An 18,147-nucleotide genomic window follows, 5' to 3' on the forward strand; every position below is an offset into this window, starting at 1 on the left:
ATTTTGAAATAATGTTAAAAATTGTTCGGATTGATAGAATTGGTCTATCATGTGTTGCATTGGAAATGTCACGCACATTTCTAATGCTCTGATTGGCATAGAATAACTGCATTATGTGTATTTCTTCTTCAAACAACTTGACCATTTTATTAAACTGTCAAGTACTTATTTTGGTTACCTTGGTTACGTGATTACATACGAGTACATGCATTGACCTGTGGTTTTTAAAACTGAACATAGGGAATAAGTATGGGTTATGTTCAATGTTAAAAATATGTCCCGGTATATCTTTCAAGCAGTAACATTTTTTGCCCTGAAATTAAACTTTTGAAAAGTCAAAATGCCGCGATTGACAGAGCAAGATAAAGTTTTGATGCTTTCCAAATTAGAAGAGGAGTGGTCCATAAGAAAGGTTGCTACTCATAATGGACTAAATAAAAGCGCTGCTCTACAAATAATAAGTAAAGAAGAGGTGGGAATAAGAAGAGACCGTGAGTAGAAGACCGATCATAATTTTTTTTAATTGCTTAAATTTTGCAAAATCGTTGTTACTTGATTTTGAATTTTTTTTAAGAATTTGTGCCCAATAAATTAAATATAATTATACAGTGCGTTCGTAAAGTAAAATATATTCGATAAAACTGTAAGTATTAATTACCTTGGTTACGTGATTACATACCTACATGCATTGATCTGTGTTTTTTAAAACTGAATATAGGGAATAAGTATGGACTATGTTCAATGTTAAAAAAATGTCCCGGTATAATTATTATCTATTTGTCCGTTATTAATAATAATAACTTTATTCAGAAAAAAAATACACCTACAGTCCATTCCATCTAAGAATGCAGTAGATGTTGCTTCGAATGGAGAACGTTTCACACTGGCGAACGCGGCAAATTTGAAAACATATTCCAAGCAAAATTAACAAACAAAAAGTCATAAAAGAACTTTCGGTAGTGGTATTCTAATAACAAAATTGTAGTTTAATGATGCGTTTGATACAAAAATTCAATAAATTTGACACTAATAAGTAATAACCAAAAAATCGATCAAATATCAAAATTTGACAGTAGTTATAAAAAATCGAGCATTGCCTTGGTGTAAACTTTTCACTCATTTTGACCAATCAACGATGGGAAAATAGTCCATATGCTATTCTATACTGCATACATACTTAAATGGAATAGACTGTAGGTTTTTAACTTCGTCCAGATATTAATTTTTGTTAACTACTTATAAAGTTAAATGTTTACTAATGCTAAAAAAATCATTGTAATTATATCGAGCGATTAAATTAATTTGTAATCGAGTCATTCATGGATTAGAATCCGTATGACTTTGCGATTGATATGTCGAAATCTAACTTGTGTTTCGCACTGTGATTATTGCAGCATGTAGTTCAAGTAACGACATACGGTTTCGGATTCATGGATAACTCGATTACAAATTAATTTTATCACTCTTTATAATGGGTTTGTTTCGGTTCAATTGCCTCCTACGAAGTATGACGGATGTTTCCGTACCCAGGAGTTTGAACCTATGACACGTCAATTGCGTATCCGAGAGTGTTTTCTTGTTACGCGTAGGGGTTTCGCACAATGTGGACCGTGATTTCAAATAAGGATAGATACTTCAGCTTAATTCAAAGATGTATTGATGCTTCTTGGTCTACATTTACTTATCAACTAACTTAAAACTAACGAAAATGTACAAAGGTAAATTCGCACCCCCTCTCCGTCACGGGTAGTATGCTGGTGGTTAGGGCCCGGATTTTAGGCAATTAAAAAGTCGGAAATAGGTGCCTAAAATAGTCCCTTAAACTACTGCAAATAGTCCCTTAAAAACTGAAAATAAGCCATACTAGGTCCTTAAAGTTGTGGTTAATTAAATTAAAAAATGTGTTTTTAAAGTTTTAAGTAGGTACACACAACAAGATATTTACTAATTATTTTTTATTAATTAATATACAATACTACAAGTTTGTTAGTTATTTACATTGTTACGTATTTACATTGCATACAAGATATTGCTCTAAATTTTCTACTTTAAAACATTGTCGGTTATCCACCAAAATGGACTTATATTTTGAAAAACTTCTTTCTACCTCGCAAGAGGTAATGGGCGCAAATTTGTAATAAATTTCTTCCATTTTGGTGTCATGTTCCGGCACATCTTCACCTCTAAAAATTCTTGCCAATTCTAGAAGAAATTTGTATCCAGGATTTTTTTCAGTAACATCTTCAAGTTTTTTTAATGCTACTGCTGCTACAGGGCCTGGAGATTTTTTTAGGGAGGTAAATACGTTTTCAACAATTTTGATTGAATCGGTTAAAGGTAACCCATTTTTTTCCAATTGAGTAATACTTTCGCAGATTATTTTAAAATTACTGCGAACATAAATTAATTGGTTTTTTATTCCGGGTTTCTTCATTATAGACTGTGCTTTTTGAATAGCAACAGCAGAACTTCCATCAAAGGACATGACAACCTGTGAGTAGTTAAAAACAGTTTAACAATCAATTAATTTGCTTATCTTTTATATACTTACTTCTTTAATGGAATCAAAGTGTTCGCTGTAAAACATAGCAGCCTGAAGCCATGTTCCCCATCGTGTTAAAATTGGCTGTGGAGGCAGTGGCATTTCTTTTAGTTTTTCTTTGTACATTTCAACTCTCAAAGGTGCCTTAACGAAAATTTTTTTCACGTTCGAAATTAAATTATCCACATCTTCATATTGATAGCGAATTTTTTCAGCCACTAGATTTAAAGCATGCGCTAAGCATGTGACATGCACAATTTTTGGATAAAACACCTTAAGGTGTCTACCAGATTTTATCATATATGGTGCTCCATCCGTTACAAACAAAAGAAACTTTTCAGCAACAACTCTGGTACTCCACAAGATTTCTACGCATAGAAATTTTAAATCAAAATAAATTTAAAAAAGTGAAAAACCCTTACCTAAAGATTGATTTACGAATCTAGCTATTGTCTCATGATTTGTTCTTTCTAATTGTTTAGACGCCAAAAGATAAGATTTTCCAGGTTCATCTTCTGAAAGTTTCCCAACCAGACAATTCGCCACATATCGCCCAAGTGCATCTGTTGTTTCGTCAACTGAAACCCATATGTTAAAAGGATCCAGCTCATTCCGAATGCGGTCAATAGTCTAAAAGTGAAAATAATTTTAAATTAAATATTAAAAGATAGTATGTTCATACATCTTTGTAGCATTTTGGTAAATAATTTTTCCGTAAAGTAGACTCATCCGGAATTTTTCTACCACAATATTTTGTCAGAAAATTCTGAAACGCAGGATTTTGTAGTTTGTGCCATGGTATATTGGCAGCTAAAAAGACGTTACAAAGTTCCATATTGAATGTACTATTTGCCGATTCCTCCAAGTTCTGTGTCAGCAACGTTTGCCGAAGCGGTGTCATAATGTTCTCTTTATGGATGGCCGTTTGCTCATGCTGTTGCAAGTGACATTTTTTTTCGCATATAAACTACAAAAAATAAAATTTTCAAATAAGTAAAAAATATAAAATGACATATTTTTAATTATGCTTAACTTACCAGTTTACCACAAGCTTTACAAAACATTTCTCGGGTTGATTTTATTTCATATAAATCTTTCTTGCTTGTCCACTGTAATATTTTTTCGCGTAAACTAATTTTTTGTTTCGGCATTATGTTCACTTTAAACAGGTTCACAAGAAACACGACCACTGCACGGAGATAAAGTAAACGAGAAATGACAAATTTGTAATGCTTATATTTACGTCTCCCACCAAATTTCAGAGGAGATGGTTAATTTTATATTTCTTAAATTTTTAGAAAATGACACCCTTAAGGTTTCTCTTATTGTTTCACTTCGGGATTTTAATTTTCGTTTTTATGGCAAGGACCATTTTATAAACGTTAAAGCTTCTAACAATACCTAAGTATCAGAAAACATTAGACCGCGTATACCTGCACCCCTTCGAACAGAGGCAAACAGATAAACTCTGTAATTTATGCCAGTCCAGTCTAATGGTTTGTGGTACTTAGGTATTGTCGGAGTATTTACCGCTGACATCATGGTCCCAACCGTAAAAGCGAAAAAGTAATTCCTGTATTGTACTGCACTTTGTACATTTCAGTAATTACATCTCCTTAAATTTTAAAATCATAAAGCATTGTAAATTTTATTGAGGTACCACTTTTACATTTTCAATACCGTAAACTTCCCAGAATTCGAAAATTGGGAAAAAACCGCAAAAATGAAATTGATTTTTGGTCATTTTAGGCATGTTCAGGCAGTTAAAAGGTAAAATAGGTATTCAAAGGGCATTTTAGGCCGAATAGGCACAATCAAATATGGCTCTAATTACTCTAATTAAGCCAGAAATCATTTATAGACAAGTTTCATACATGTGCCTTAAAAAATAAAAATAGTCCATTTTGCCTAAAATCCGGGCCCTACTGGTGGTCTTTTGCAAGATTTCAATAAGCCAGAAGCGGGAATTTCCCACTATTGTGAAAGAGACCACCAACGTACCGGCACCGGGGATGATTGTCGCCAAGAATATTGGAAGCGGCGTTATAAACAAAAACGGGAATTGGCAACACAGCCTGGTCTGTCGTTTGCGTTCTGTTCTCTGTGATTAATTCTTCTTTTAAGTTATTTAAGTGCGATTTAATTGTTGAATTGTGCTTGATAAGTGAATTGAAGGTAGGCTTTTACTATTTATTGTGTTTGGATTGAAGTTTTCGCTTTAATTTTTTCAATAATAACAATTGTTTTTGTACTTCAATTTATCAGCTAGTGCGCGATAAGCGACTGGCTGTGTGTTAATTCTTGCTGGCGCTATTATAACTTGTTATAATAATTTTGTACAAATAGTCTGTTCCGTTTGGAAGGGTGTTGCTAGTTTAAGCACCTCGCTAGCTTTAAGGTTGCCAGACTATCCAGTATCATGGTTCGTAAGAAACCTCCTTTAGTTGCGGATAATCCTAAGGATGTTTTGAAATCTGCGTGTCCTAGGTGTAAAATGGATGTGGATGAAAGTACAGGCATTAGATGTGATCTTTGTAAGTCTCACTCACACATCAACTGTATGGATGTTGCACCTGAAGAGGCTCAACTCCTGCTTCGCATTCACAGAAGATCTTCTTACTTGAAGTTATTGTGTTTGAACTGTGATAGCGTTTTTCAGTGCTCTCCTTTGTCTCCGATTGATCCGACTGTTCCTTTAGAAGATAATGTGTTTTTGAAGTATGTTAGGAATATTGTTAATAATGCTATACAGCCCCTTCGAGATGAAATTTTTAAATTGCAGAAATCTGCTGCAATACAACATGAGGTACAACCATCGATGTCTTATGCTGCTAAGGTTCAACAGTCTTCTGAAAACAATGTCATCTTTAAGCCCAAATCTGCTAAACAGTTTGTAACACAGACGAAGTCTGAAATCTTGAAATCAATTAATCCATTGCATGAAAACATTGACATTACTAGAGTAAAGGTGGCTTCAAATGGTGGGTTAATTATTGGTTGTTCTGGGAGAGAAGATGGAGATAAACTTATAAAAGTTGCTGAAACGAAATTGTCAGCTAAATATGACATTAAGAAGTTGGCTCCGGTTCTGCCTCGTCTTAGAATTGTGGGCATATCTGAGGATATTGGTAATTCCGAATTTCTTGACTACTTCAGGAAACAAAATCCGAGTGTAATCACTGATGGCTCTGTCGTCAATTTGCATAGATTTTGGGCTATAAAGAAAAACGGTAAAATTTTTCAAGCTGAAATTTCTGTTGATTTGGATACATATAAATGTTTGCTTGAATGTGGCCATGTGCTTGTTGGTTTGAGTAGTTGTTCTGTTTACGACGCGGTCTCCGTGACTAGGTGTTAAAGTGTGTTTACACTGTCTGATTTTCTATTTGATTTTGAATTCGATTTATATACGTTATAGTTTTCCGCCTTTACACTATTTGATTTCGCATTTGACAGGCCCAGTTCTAGTTTGCATTTGATTTTGAATTCGATATTTCTCGAATGCTCCAGAATAGAACAGCACCTTTACAGGTGCCACGGTTTTAACCATAGTGCTAAATTTTGTAAGAACAATCCATTGTGCCCTTTTTGTGGTAAATCTCATGAAGAAAATGCTTGCGTAGGTGCTGATAATGAAACTAATCCCAAATGCCGCAACTGTAAGAACATTCGCATGTCGCAAAAATTAGATATTGACTGTAATCATGCAACATTTGAGCATGAGAAATGTTTTGCTTTCAAACTTGCCACGGCGAAGTTCAAAGAAAATCTGTTTGGCATCACAACTGAGCTGCCTGTGAGCAAAATTTCTGATGGACAGCACTCCGTGGCTGGTGATAGCTCTAATAAGTGACTAACTAATCTTTCTTCCAATCAGTGTGATAAAATAATATATACTTTATCAATATTTTATCAAAATGTACGTGGCCTTAACACCAAATTGGTGCAATTTTATAATGCTGTATCTGTTCTTGATGTTGACGTGGTTGCTGTGACGGAAACATGGTTAAAAGACGATGTTATTATCTACCGAATTGTTTTCCTCTGATTATATTGTGTTCAGAAAGGATCGTAATTTTAGTAGAACTTTTCAGTCCAGAGGTGGTGGTGTTGTTCTAGCTGTTAGATCTACATTGTCAGTGAAGCTGATGGATGTAGATTTAGCCTTTGATAATCTACCGGAAATTGATTTCATTTGTGTTAAGGTTCATAATGTCAACTCCACTATCTACATTTGTCTTGTATATATTCCTCCTGGTCTGGCTTTGCATAGATATCATGAATTTTCTTATGCTTTCCTTTCCTTGCGGTTTCTGCATGGTTCTAAAATAATTTTCTTGGGTGATTTTAATGTCACTGAATACATTACCTTTTTGAATTTAGATCAACTTCGGGGTAATGCAGTTCCGATTTTTCATATTTTAAGTGAGTTATCTATTCAGCAGCATAACTCTATTACTAATGATAATGATTGGCTACTCGATTTGGTTCTGTCGAATTTACATTGTAGTGTGACCAGGGGTGAGGAGGGTCTTGTCCCTGAGGATCCTCATCATCCATCTCTTGTGGTATCCATTGACGTTAGAATCAAGATAAGGAAGTTCATTTGTGGTGTTGATGATGGTGATAATTTTAATTTTAGGGCAATTGATATGGAGATGGTGCGTAACGAACTTCTTCTTATAGATTGGTCTTTTCTTGAGAGCTATGAGGATGTCGATTTGGCATGTCATGGTTTCTACAATAAGTTATTTGAGCTGTTTGACTTAATTGTTCCAAAGAAAAGAAAAAGTAGGCATAATTATCCACCTTGGTTTTCGTATGAGCTTATTAAGAAAATTAAGTTGAAACACAGAATATTGAAGAAATTTAGGGTATCTGGCAAACTGTGTGATCTGGAGAAATATATAATGTTACGTCGAGATATTAAAGGTGACATTAAAAGGCAGTATGATCAATACGTTGCTAAAGCTGAGGCTGACATAAAGAGAAATCCTAATAAGTTCTGGCAGTTCGTCAAATTCAAACAGAACGGTACTGGTATCCCTCTTAATATGACTTTTTCGGGAGCGGAAGTTTCTGGCGCTGATGAGATTACGGGAGCTTTTGCTAATTATTTTGAGTCTGCTTATTGTGAAAAAGCTTCAGTCATAGAGTCATCTGTTGAAGAATGGAGTACATCTTGTAATTTCTTCTTAAATGCTGTTAACGAACAAGATGTTTTGAATGCAATATCCAAACTTAAGTTGAAATTCACAGCTGGTCCTGATATGATCCCATCATTTCTAATCCGTGAATGCGTTGAGGCTTTCGTTTCTCCTTTGGTAGTGATTTTCAACTTGTGTTTGAAGACTAATGCGTTTCCTGCAATTTGGAAAACTGCAAGGGTTGTGCCGGTTTTTAAGAAGGGTGATCGCAGTTGTATTGAAAATTATCGGCCTGTTTCGATCTGTAGCAATTTTTCTAAAGTATTTGAATTCATAATATCAGATACCTTGTCTTTTCATTTTAAAAGTTATATCTCAGAGTCACAACATGGCTTTGTGAGAGGTAGGTCAACGATATCCAATTTATGTACTTTCACACAGTATGTAGCTAATTCAATGGATCTGGGCCTCCAAACTGATGTGATATATACTGATTTTTCAAAAGCTTTTGATAGGCTGGACCATGAAATCCTTGTCAGAAAGCTAGAGACATTGGGTTGCTCTTCTAACTTTGTAAATTTTTTGTATTCTTACCTGAGTGGTCGTAAACAGTTTGTTAGCGTTCATGGACACCGTTCTAATGTTTCTGATTGCTCCTCTGGTGTGCCTCAAGGATCTGTGTTGGGACCGCTTCTCTTCAATATTTTTATTAATGACATAATTGAGGATCTTTCAGTATCCTGTTTGCTGTACGCAGATGATATGAAGATTTTTACGTCTATTAAAGAATTTGGTGATTGTGTCAGGTTGCAGGATAATATTGATTTAATCTCCACTTGGTGCATACGAAATAGCCTTCAGTTAAATATAACCAAATGTGTTGTAATGTCTCTTAGTAATAAAAAACAAAAGATTGAATTTGATTATAATATTGGTGGTGCTGTTTTGGAGAGACCTGAATTGGTTTCTGACTTGGGAGTGCTGTTTGATAATAAGCTGTCTTTTACAGGCCACATCAACTCTGTTATAAAAAATTCCTGGAAGACCTATGGCTATATTATTAGAAATACCAGAGATTTCTCTAATATCTCCACATTAATACACTTTACCGGTTTCAGTATAGTTAAGCGTTGATTTACATTCACAAAAGTTGGATGGTAGGTGAGTCATAACTGTACTTAACTGTACTAGTACAGTTATGCTGTAGTGACATGTCAACAACAATCAACAAATGAAGACAATATCTAACTTTATTCATTATTAATTCAAACAATCGGAACTAAAAACAACAATAATTACTGCACTTCATAGCATAGGGCATCGGGTAGTGCCTACGTCCATAATAATGAGGGGCAGAGGGGCTATATTTCTTCGACTCTATAAACCAGTTCATGAAAATACGCCAACATCACTGTCATTTACACTTGTAACCTTATTTAGATCCTGCCCTTGTTTGAGTGTCTCTATGATTTGAGATAAGTACCTCCTGCCTTTCGATTTTTCCTGTATTAAGCTATTTAAAGCTTGTTCTTCTTCATTTAAGACGTTTTTCGGTAAAACACTATCATTCAAACTCATTTTGCGAAATGTCTGTTTGTATAAACAACCAAATGTAACTATGACACTCGAACATATCATGCAAACGCGATCAACTCAATCTAATTGTGTGTTTGGATTTAATTGTTTTAAATTCTCTTCGGCTTATTCTGAAACCGGTAAACTATTGAACAAACCGCGGATGTTATGAATCATAACAACCTTAGATGTCTTAAAATCCTCGCTCTACGAGCTCGGATTTCAAACCGACATCTGCGGTAGTTATGATAGTCATAACATCGCTAGGTATGTTAATAGAGGTATTTTCATATTTGGTGGCGGAAACAAAAGACTGAGAAATGTTACAAAAATGTATTGTCAGTGTCAAATTTCTCATAAACGCCGTAAAAAGGAATGTCTAGGTAAATTTAAATTTTCACTAAATAGATTGAAAAAATAAATTCTAAGGAAACCAATTTTTGTCAGTGGTTCAAAAGGAAAATTATTCTCATATAATCAAACGTATTACAAATTTTGTCTCTAGTTCGACGACGAATAACTTTCTTATTGCCAATTTGCTGCATTTCTGTCGAAATTACGAACGTCTTTGAAAAATTTGACACTGACAATATAAATTTGTGACATTTCTCAGTCTTTTGTTTCCGCCATCAAATATGAAAATATCTCTAGCTATATTTCAATCATTTGTCAGAAGTAAACTTGAATATGCGTCGATTGTTTGGTTTCCTCATCATGTTGTTCACATTGCTAATATTGAACATTTGCAGCGTAGATTCTTAAAATACTTGTGTTTCAGAGAGGATGGACGCTATCCTCCTATTGGATACTCACAGACCATTTTATTAGAACGTTTCTCGTTTAAAACTTTATCTGAACGCAATAAATTAATGAATTTATTATTCTTGTACAAAATCCTTCATAACTTGATTGACTGCTGTTCTCTGCTCAGTCAGATTAATTTTTGTGTTGGTAAGCATTCTATTACTAATCGTAGTAGAACCTTATTCTATTTATCAACTCCAAGAACGGATTTTCTTAAATTTTCTCCTTTGAACAACATGCTCAATATTTCCAACTCTGTCGGTGATCTCGTTGATCTGTTCTCCTGTAGCATTGAAGTGTTAAAATCGTTGGATTTGTCGGATATTTAATTTGTATAGGTCGAATTACACGTGCTCTTGAATTGGGATTTTCCTGTTGAGCATGAAATTAATAATAATAATAATTAAAAATTCTTAAAATTTATAAAATTAATTTGGATTTGATTAACTTTTTATCTCATGTTATGACATTTTGGAGAACTACTTTAAATTTATCAATAAACAATACTAAATTAAAATCCGAGCCTATTCAAATTAAACGGGGAATTTATCAAGGAGATTCTTTAAGTCCTTTATGGTTTTGTCTAGCCGTTAATCCTTTGACAAATCTATTAAATAGCACTGGATATGGTTTCAATATTAGACTTAATAATACCACACTATCCAAATTAAATCACCTTCTTTATATGGATGACATAAAACTTTATGCATCAAAAAAGAATCACATTTTATCTTTACTAACAATAACTGAAAATTTCTTAAATGATATTGGAATGAGTTTTGGTATCGATAAGTGTAAAATGCAATCAATATGTCGCGGTCATTACGAACATTTAGAATATATAACTCAAGAAGGAGAAATCATTAAAAATTTAAATAAAGGAGAATTTTATAAATATTTAGGTATTAATCAATCAAATCATATTCAACATTCAATTATAAAAGAAAATTTAGAAAAGCAATTTTATTTAAGAATTAAATCTATTTTAAAATCAAAATTAAACGGTAATAATTTAATTAAAGCAGTTAATACATATGCTGTTCCATTACTGACCTATTCTTTCGGTGTTATAAAATGGTCCAAAACTAATTTACAGAACATAAACATTAAAACTAGAGTTCTTTTTACCAAATTTAGTAAACACCATCCTAAATCTGCTATTGAAAGATTTAATTTACCACGCGAAAACGGTGGTAGGGGTTTTTCAAATCTAGAAGTACTGCTAAAAAATCAAATTGCTTCACTAAAAAATTATTTCCTCAATAGAGCTCGTGATAACACCTTTTTTAATGCTTTGGTTTCAGCCGATAAAGGCTACACACCTTTAAATTTAAGTGATAATATAATTTCAGATATTGTTAAGCCAAATATACCTGACACTATAGCAAATATAAAACAGAAGTCTTTACATGGGAGATACTTTAAAGAACTGGAACAACCAGAAGTTAATATTCAGGCCTCTCATGCATGGCTTAAGAAATCAAATATTCACCCTGAGACGGAGGGTTTTATATTTGCAATACAAGATCGTGTTATAAATACAAGAAATTATAAAAAACACATATGCGGTATACAATCGATAATTGATAAATGTAGGATTTGCGGAACTGAAGGGGAAACAATTGAACACATCATTTCTTCTTGCACCGTTTTGGCTCAAAGCGAATATAAAAAACGTCACGATATATTCGCTAAAATTATACACATGAATTTAGCTGTTAAATTCAATTTATTAAAGAATACACAACCACATTATAGTTATACACCAGAAAGTTGTTTGGAAAATGACAGTTACAAGTTATATTTTGATAGAACAATTTTAACTGACATTCATATTAAGCATAACAGACCAGACATTATAATTTTAAATAAGCAACAAAAGCAAGCATATCTTTTAGATATAGCTGTTCCAAATTCACATAATATAACACAGACATATAACACAAAAATTAATAAATATTTAGAGCTGTCCGTTGCTATGAGAAATCTTTGGTGTTTAGAAAAAATTTCGATTTTACCACTTGTAATTTCAGCAACGGGAATAGTACCGCAATCTCTTTTTAAAAATTTAAAAATTCTGGATTTAGATAACACATTGGTAGTTGAAATTCAAAAAGGTATATTATTATACTCATGTCACATCGTGAGGAAGTTCCTTAACATTGACACAGAACATAATACACAACAAAGTCAAAATGCGGAGGCGAGACGCCGGTAATTATGTTGATAAGCACTGCACTATTACTTGATAGTAATATCCGTAATAGTGTATGTACTCCGGCAAAATTGCCGTGCCGCCGGGTGGAGGTGGGATAGTACCATAATAATAAACTAAATTGGACCGGGCGCTCCAACAGGGTTGTTTATTAGAAAAGTTTTAATAATCGCTAAAAATACTTTGGTAGGCTGCTCTCTTACTGTTCCATCGTTGGCGTTATAAAATGTAGGTGATAGATACTGGGTGCCCCAACATTCGCGGAACAACTCAATGGGGCAATGTCAACTCATGTTAGAAGATAATGAGAAAAATAATTTTAAAATTCTATACTTGTTAAATTTCAAGATATGGGGGCCCAAAAGGTGCAGGTGCATTTATTTTAAATATTAAAAAAGATTTTGACTATTTATCTTTTATTAGCCAGTGGCATAATAATTCTGAACGATTGTGATCAGGTTTGCAATTAGTTTCTTCATTACTTCCAGCATTTCCAAATAGTAATTTTATAGTCTACGTCCACTGATAGAATGCATTTTTTTAAATATCCGTAGATAACAAAATCCCCAAACCATAACATTAAAATATTAAGAAAGTATCATAGATTGTGTTGGTAATATCTAGAAGCATTCGCGCCACTGATTCTCATTGGTTGTTATAAAACCCACGCGAAAAATAAATTACATGACGTTTCAAATTTGAAATTGTCAGTGCTGTCAAGTGATTTAAGCATTTAGATTTGCGATTTTTCATCTTTAGAGCTTTGTTTTGCGTTCCTCTGGTTTTAAAAGTTATTAGTTTTGATCGTGTTGCTGTTTTGATCTCCTCCGTTGCGATTTCTGTTGATTTCTTTGAATTTGTGAAGTGAGTGCGTGCCTAAAGAATCTAGCATAATGAACACTTTAAGTGACATTACAAACATCGAAAATGATACAGAGGTAATTTTTGTTCATGCATTAAATATTAAATAATCTCTTGTTTGTTTTAGCCATTTCCGAAAAAAGCTGGATATTTTCATTTCTGTAGCCAGCTTTTTTCGGAAATTCGAAAATGTATTGTGCGTTGCATTTTTAAATCCATCGGGCACATTATCACTCTTGAAATACCCTGTATTAATAAAACCTAATATATTACCCCAGCTATACTGAAGTTATCTTTCGTCTTTCCTAAGTGCAAACATACAGAATAATAACAAAACATCACGTGTAAACCTGTTCTTTCATTTTTTTTAATTTCACGCCGGATCTATTTCTAATAGTGTAGAGTGAACACTTTTAGTAACATTTATGTCAAGCAATCTATCAGTGGACAGAGTTTACCCATTTTACCTCAAATTACGTACGGCAATATGGCTTTGATTTTTCGCTCTCATTTCCATGGATACAACAAAAATGAAATATTTGCAGACTATTGGGATACATAGAATGTTTTTAAATGTTGCCACATTTAGTGTAACAAAGAGGTCCATATCTTCTACAAAAAGGAAGATTGATTTTTTTAAACATTGTTACCTGATATTTTAGTGACTACTTAACAACGTAGTGCTAAGTTGTTCCGCGAATTTTGGGGCACCCAGTATACATATACTCAAAGTGCTTTACAGATTTTGTGAATCCGTGACATGGTAAGTATAAATCTGTTTTGTGACGGGTATCATGCTGATGAACATAGATTTATTAGTTGGTATACTTCGTCCAGCGAGAGATTGGAAAATTTTAAATTATAGCCTTGTAACCCAACACTACAAAATGCACTACAATAAATTAATTAGAGCATAATTTCAGGGCAAAAAATGTTGCTGCTTGAAGGATATATTTCAATTTTTACACGCGCTAGGTATTACTTTCTCTGCGTAGAGTTTTTATGTCAATTAATCTCTCGCTGGACAAACTATACCAACAGTGGTGAAGTTTAACTTGAATGTCGGTTAGCTGCCCGGCCAGTGGCGAGAATGGTAAAGAAACAAACAAAACTTAGCTGTAACTTTATTTATAATAATTAATAGCCGTTTTCACCCTTGTAGTTTAAAATTAAGAAGAGCTTAAAACCTTGGTTACAATTATTAAAATCGTAGCAACAATTGTTTTTAAGCGACCAACAGTAAAATAATTAACTACTTGAAACTGAACATTACTTAAACACACCAAAGATGCGCGGTTAAGACACATCACACCAACTTTATTGGATAAAGAAAAACACATAATTATACTCACACTTATTTAATTCTCACTAGTGTTGATTACCTCAACATAATAAATTATATTGTACAAGTCAAAAGTTAATAAATGTTTGACATTATTTAGTAACAATTATTTTCTTATGAGGATTATTCGGTAGACAACTCCATCTAACTCAACCAGATAATTATATAATATTTTACAACCATTTTTTTTTATGTACAAGAGAATAAGTACACTGCGCCGCAAAATTAACGCATAATTTAGAAAATTAAGTGTATTCCTTTTTAGAAAATTTTTCACTGCCATTTGGAAACCAAAAATGTTCATTCGTATTATCTTAAAGTTTAAATCCGATACTCGTTAGAAAACCACTTTTCATAATGCATTATTTAAAATTTCAATTTACAGGCTTTTTTAAAGTTTTTACACAGTATGCGCTAATTTTGCGGCGCAGTGTATTTGTTTTATTGAAATTTATTTCTGATATTTCCCAAACAATTATACCTTTTTTGTTTTCATCTTTACAAATTGTCACTCTTATATTTTTTCGATAATCGATTAGATAACAATTTATTTACTTAAAATTTCTTGAATTTCCTTTAAACTCTTTCCTTTTGTTTCAAAAAGTATAAAAAATACAAATAAATCGAACAACCCACATAATCCAGAAAACAACCAGAAAGAACCTCCACTGCCGATCGCGTCCGTTAAAGATGCAAAATATTGAGTCAAAATCCATCCTACAAACCAATAAAAACTTGTTATCAGTAGCGAGGCTTTTGATATAATGTTTGATGGCAGAATCTCTGACATTATTGCCCATGGTAATGACCCCATTCCACAGTTGTAAAACATCATGAAAATAACTAACGACACGACAGGTAACCAACCAATGTGAGAAACATCACCATCGTTATTCAGTAAGAAAAAATAGATTCCTAAAACAACTTCAGCAGAGATAACTCCTGTAATACTCAGCAATAATAAACTTCTTCTACCAATTTTATCGCTCAGTAAAGGTGATATGAACGAAAAAATTAACTGAACAGAAGCCACAATAATTGAACTAATTTCCGGTGCAATATAACTTCCGGTGGAATCAAAAATACTTTGCATATACGTGAAAATAATATTAATTCCAGAAAATTGTTGAAAAGTTGTTAATGCCACACTGTAAATGAACGCTTTAGCACTACTTCTTGTTTTGAAGATACTTAGAAATGAATCTTCCGTCATAGAGGCCAAGTAACACTTAATTCTTTCTAATTCTTCATGAAGTTCCTGAATCGGACGACGTCGAAGATAACGAAGAGATTTCACAGCATTTTCATCTTGATTTATACGAACTAAGTAATATGGAGTCTCTGGTGACAAGTACCAAAAAGTAGGGATATAGAGAATACATATCGATGCTAAAATGAGATTGAAAGCCATTATGGAAACAAAAGGTCCTACACTATAAGAAAATAACATCCCAGCTACCATGAAACAACCCGTTGATGCGGCCAGGAGCCCCCTATTTACATCTTCTGCCACTTCAACGATGTAAATTGGTAGCACGCAAAACATACCACCAATTCCAATTCCCATCAAAATCCTACCAAAGTAGAAAAGAGAAATAACTTGAGCAAAAGATGTTGTTAAATATGCTACTAAGAATGGCACAATTACAATTATGCCTGCCGTTTTTCTTCCCACTTTTTGTACTGCATATCCCCAGATTAGAGGACTAATGATACCACCTAGGGATAATGTGGATCCAATCCAAGATGCTTCATTTTGTGTTATTTGTCGCCCGATTGGTATTTCATTTATATCATCGTTTTGTAGTTTTGGTATTACTGGTGATGACCATGCAGATGCAGTACCGACAATAAATGACAAAATATCAGCTACAATACTTAAAATAAAGAAAAATTTTAACCATTTTAAAAAGACGCACCTGCTCCCACAGCGAAATAAGAATATTTTCCTCCTTTGAAGAATACCATTTCTAATAAGAGTAATAAGTGCTATACGAGTATATTCCACCAGTATAAGTAAAAGTAATTAGTATCAACCAGTTCCATTTTCACATAATAATATCTTTGTTCAATTTAAATGTGACTGCTTGGAGCTTCATTGTTACCTTTGATAAGAGATAAATAATCTTATTCACTTATTCCTATCATAACAAAAATGTACATACATAATGAAATACTCGTATATCTTATAAATAAAAAGTAGGTCAATGAACAATTTTCTATGACGTTCAAGATTACCGTACCTGTATAAAGTTATAATTGAAAAACTATAACATGAGAAAAATTTACAATAGCAATTTAATTGATTTTTTTCACTACTAGTCTTAGAAGGCGTCATTATTGAGTCTCGAACTGAACCCAGAAGTAGAATTTCTCTCCTACTAGTTAATAATTTTTCATTATTAACCAGTGGTTAATAATGAACAGCCGTCACCTAGCAACGAAAGATTTTCTTTGATTTTATTGGTTAACGTAGACAGACGATTTTCAATTTTCATAGCAACCGTTGAAAAATGAGAACTCGGATCGTCGCATCGGACAAACAAATTTAATTAATTATTATTATTAGAAAGGGTTTTAACGTATCTAGTAGTGAAAAAAATAATATACGCTAGAGAAGACAATTTTAAGCCTCGCTTCTTTATTCCCCCCGAAGCTTCGCTTCTCGGGGAATAAACTACCTCGACTTAAAAAAATGTCTTCTCTACCTTGGTGTATAATTACTAATACGAGTTTTATAAGACACAATTTTGTCGAACGCGTTTTTTAGAGCACGACGAAGCGTAGCGAGGAGTGCTATAAAGCAAACAAGTGCAGTGATTACTTAGCAGCTACTCACTCTCAGTCACTGCCAATATTAAAAATTTAAGTAAATGTTCCTTAAAACGGCATTGAAAAGAACTCCTTCTCGAAACCCGTTTGAGTGTTTTACTGACTGTTAAAGCTGCAAAATAGAAAAATCAATTTTTTGAAACTGAACATTACTTAAACACACCAAAGATGCGCGGTTAAGACACATCACACCAACTTTATTGGATAAAGAAAAACACATAAATATACTCACACTTATTTAATTCTCACTAGTCTTGATTACCTCAACATAATAAATTATATTGTACAATAACTTGAATTTCCAATCTTTAATCTACAAATCAAAGGTTGACTCTCTAAATACTCGTATATAGTACTTGCGATGTTTGTCTGTTATCTATCTTGTAGGTGTTTTAAACTGCGTTCTGTGAAAATGTGATATTTTTGAGAAAGATAACGTCAAATTGAAGAGGAATTTGTTAACGATTATTTGTCACGATAAAGATGAAGGGATGACAGTAGAAATTCAATAATTCGTCACTCGCTAATTCGTCATGTTCGTCACCTCAATTTTGTGCCTGTTGTGTGCGTACTATATTTATGTTTTTTTTAGTTTTTTTTTTTTAGAGATTGTTGTTAAATTTCTTAAAAAGGAAATAGATACTACATACATTTATGTAGAATTTATATAGTTTACGTCAATTATAAAAACAGTAAAAACAGTGTGTTTTAGTTATTTTTTCTGGAACTTTCTATAATTTGTCAATTTCCCTAATTTGTCATCCACCCGGTCCCGGACGTGACGAATAATCTAGTTCCTACTGTATTTTAAAACATAGCATCTAAAGCG

General features: G+C 33.1%; 2 protein-coding genes and 1 long non-coding RNA gene across 8 annotated transcripts in view; 1 reads left to right on the top strand and 2 right to left on the bottom strand.

The window, feature by feature from the left end:
* Positions 1-1,940: 1,940 nt before the first annotated feature.
* Positions 1,941-4,326, bottom strand: LOC138125356 (uncharacterized). Its single transcript, XM_069040632.1, has 5 exons — positions 3,580-4,326; positions 3,225-3,509; positions 2,965-3,172; positions 2,552-2,910; positions 1,941-2,491 (listed from the first exon to the last, which is right to left on the bottom strand). The coding sequence occupies exons 1-5, from the start codon at positions 3,691-3,693 to the stop codon at positions 2,003-2,005; spliced, it is 1,455 nt and encodes a 484-aa protein (XP_068896733.1). The 5' UTR covers positions 3,694-4,326; the 3' UTR covers positions 1,941-2,002.
* Positions 2,559-18,147, top strand: part of LOC138125360 (uncharacterized) — a 169,467-nt gene continuing 153,878 nt past the window's right edge. The window contains exon 1 of the long non-coding RNA XR_011157422.1: positions 2,559-2,682. This is a non-coding gene — a long non-coding RNA (uncharacterized lncRNA). The remainder of the gene's footprint in view (positions 2,683-18,147) is intronic.
* LOC138126016 (facilitated trehalose transporter Tret1-like) lies at positions 14,487-17,695 on the bottom strand. Of its 6 annotated transcripts, none has more exons than XM_069041652.1 (4): positions 17,551-17,691; positions 17,326-17,430; positions 16,406-16,591; positions 14,487-16,355 (listed from the first exon to the last, which is right to left on the bottom strand). In XM_069041652.1, exons 3-4 carry the CDS (start codon positions 16,452-16,454, stop codon positions 15,034-15,036), a joined length of 1,371 nt encoding a protein of 456 aa, XP_068897753.1. In that variant the 5' UTR covers positions 16,455-16,591; positions 17,326-17,430; positions 17,551-17,691; the 3' UTR covers positions 14,487-15,033. The 6 variants fall into 6 exon arrangements, with proteins under 6 accessions (XP_068897753.1, XP_068897751.1, XP_068897754.1 ...); XM_069041650.1 differs by having other exon boundaries at positions 17,482-17,632; XM_069041653.1 differs by lacking the exon at positions 17,326-17,430 and having other exon boundaries at positions 17,551-17,695.

The sequence above is a fragment of the Tenebrio molitor genome, chromosome 3 (assembly GCF_963966145.1).
Source record: "Tenebrio molitor chromosome 3, icTenMoli1.1, whole genome shotgun sequence".
NCBI lineage: Eukaryota > Metazoa > Arthropoda > Insecta > Coleoptera > Tenebrionidae > Tenebrio > Tenebrio molitor.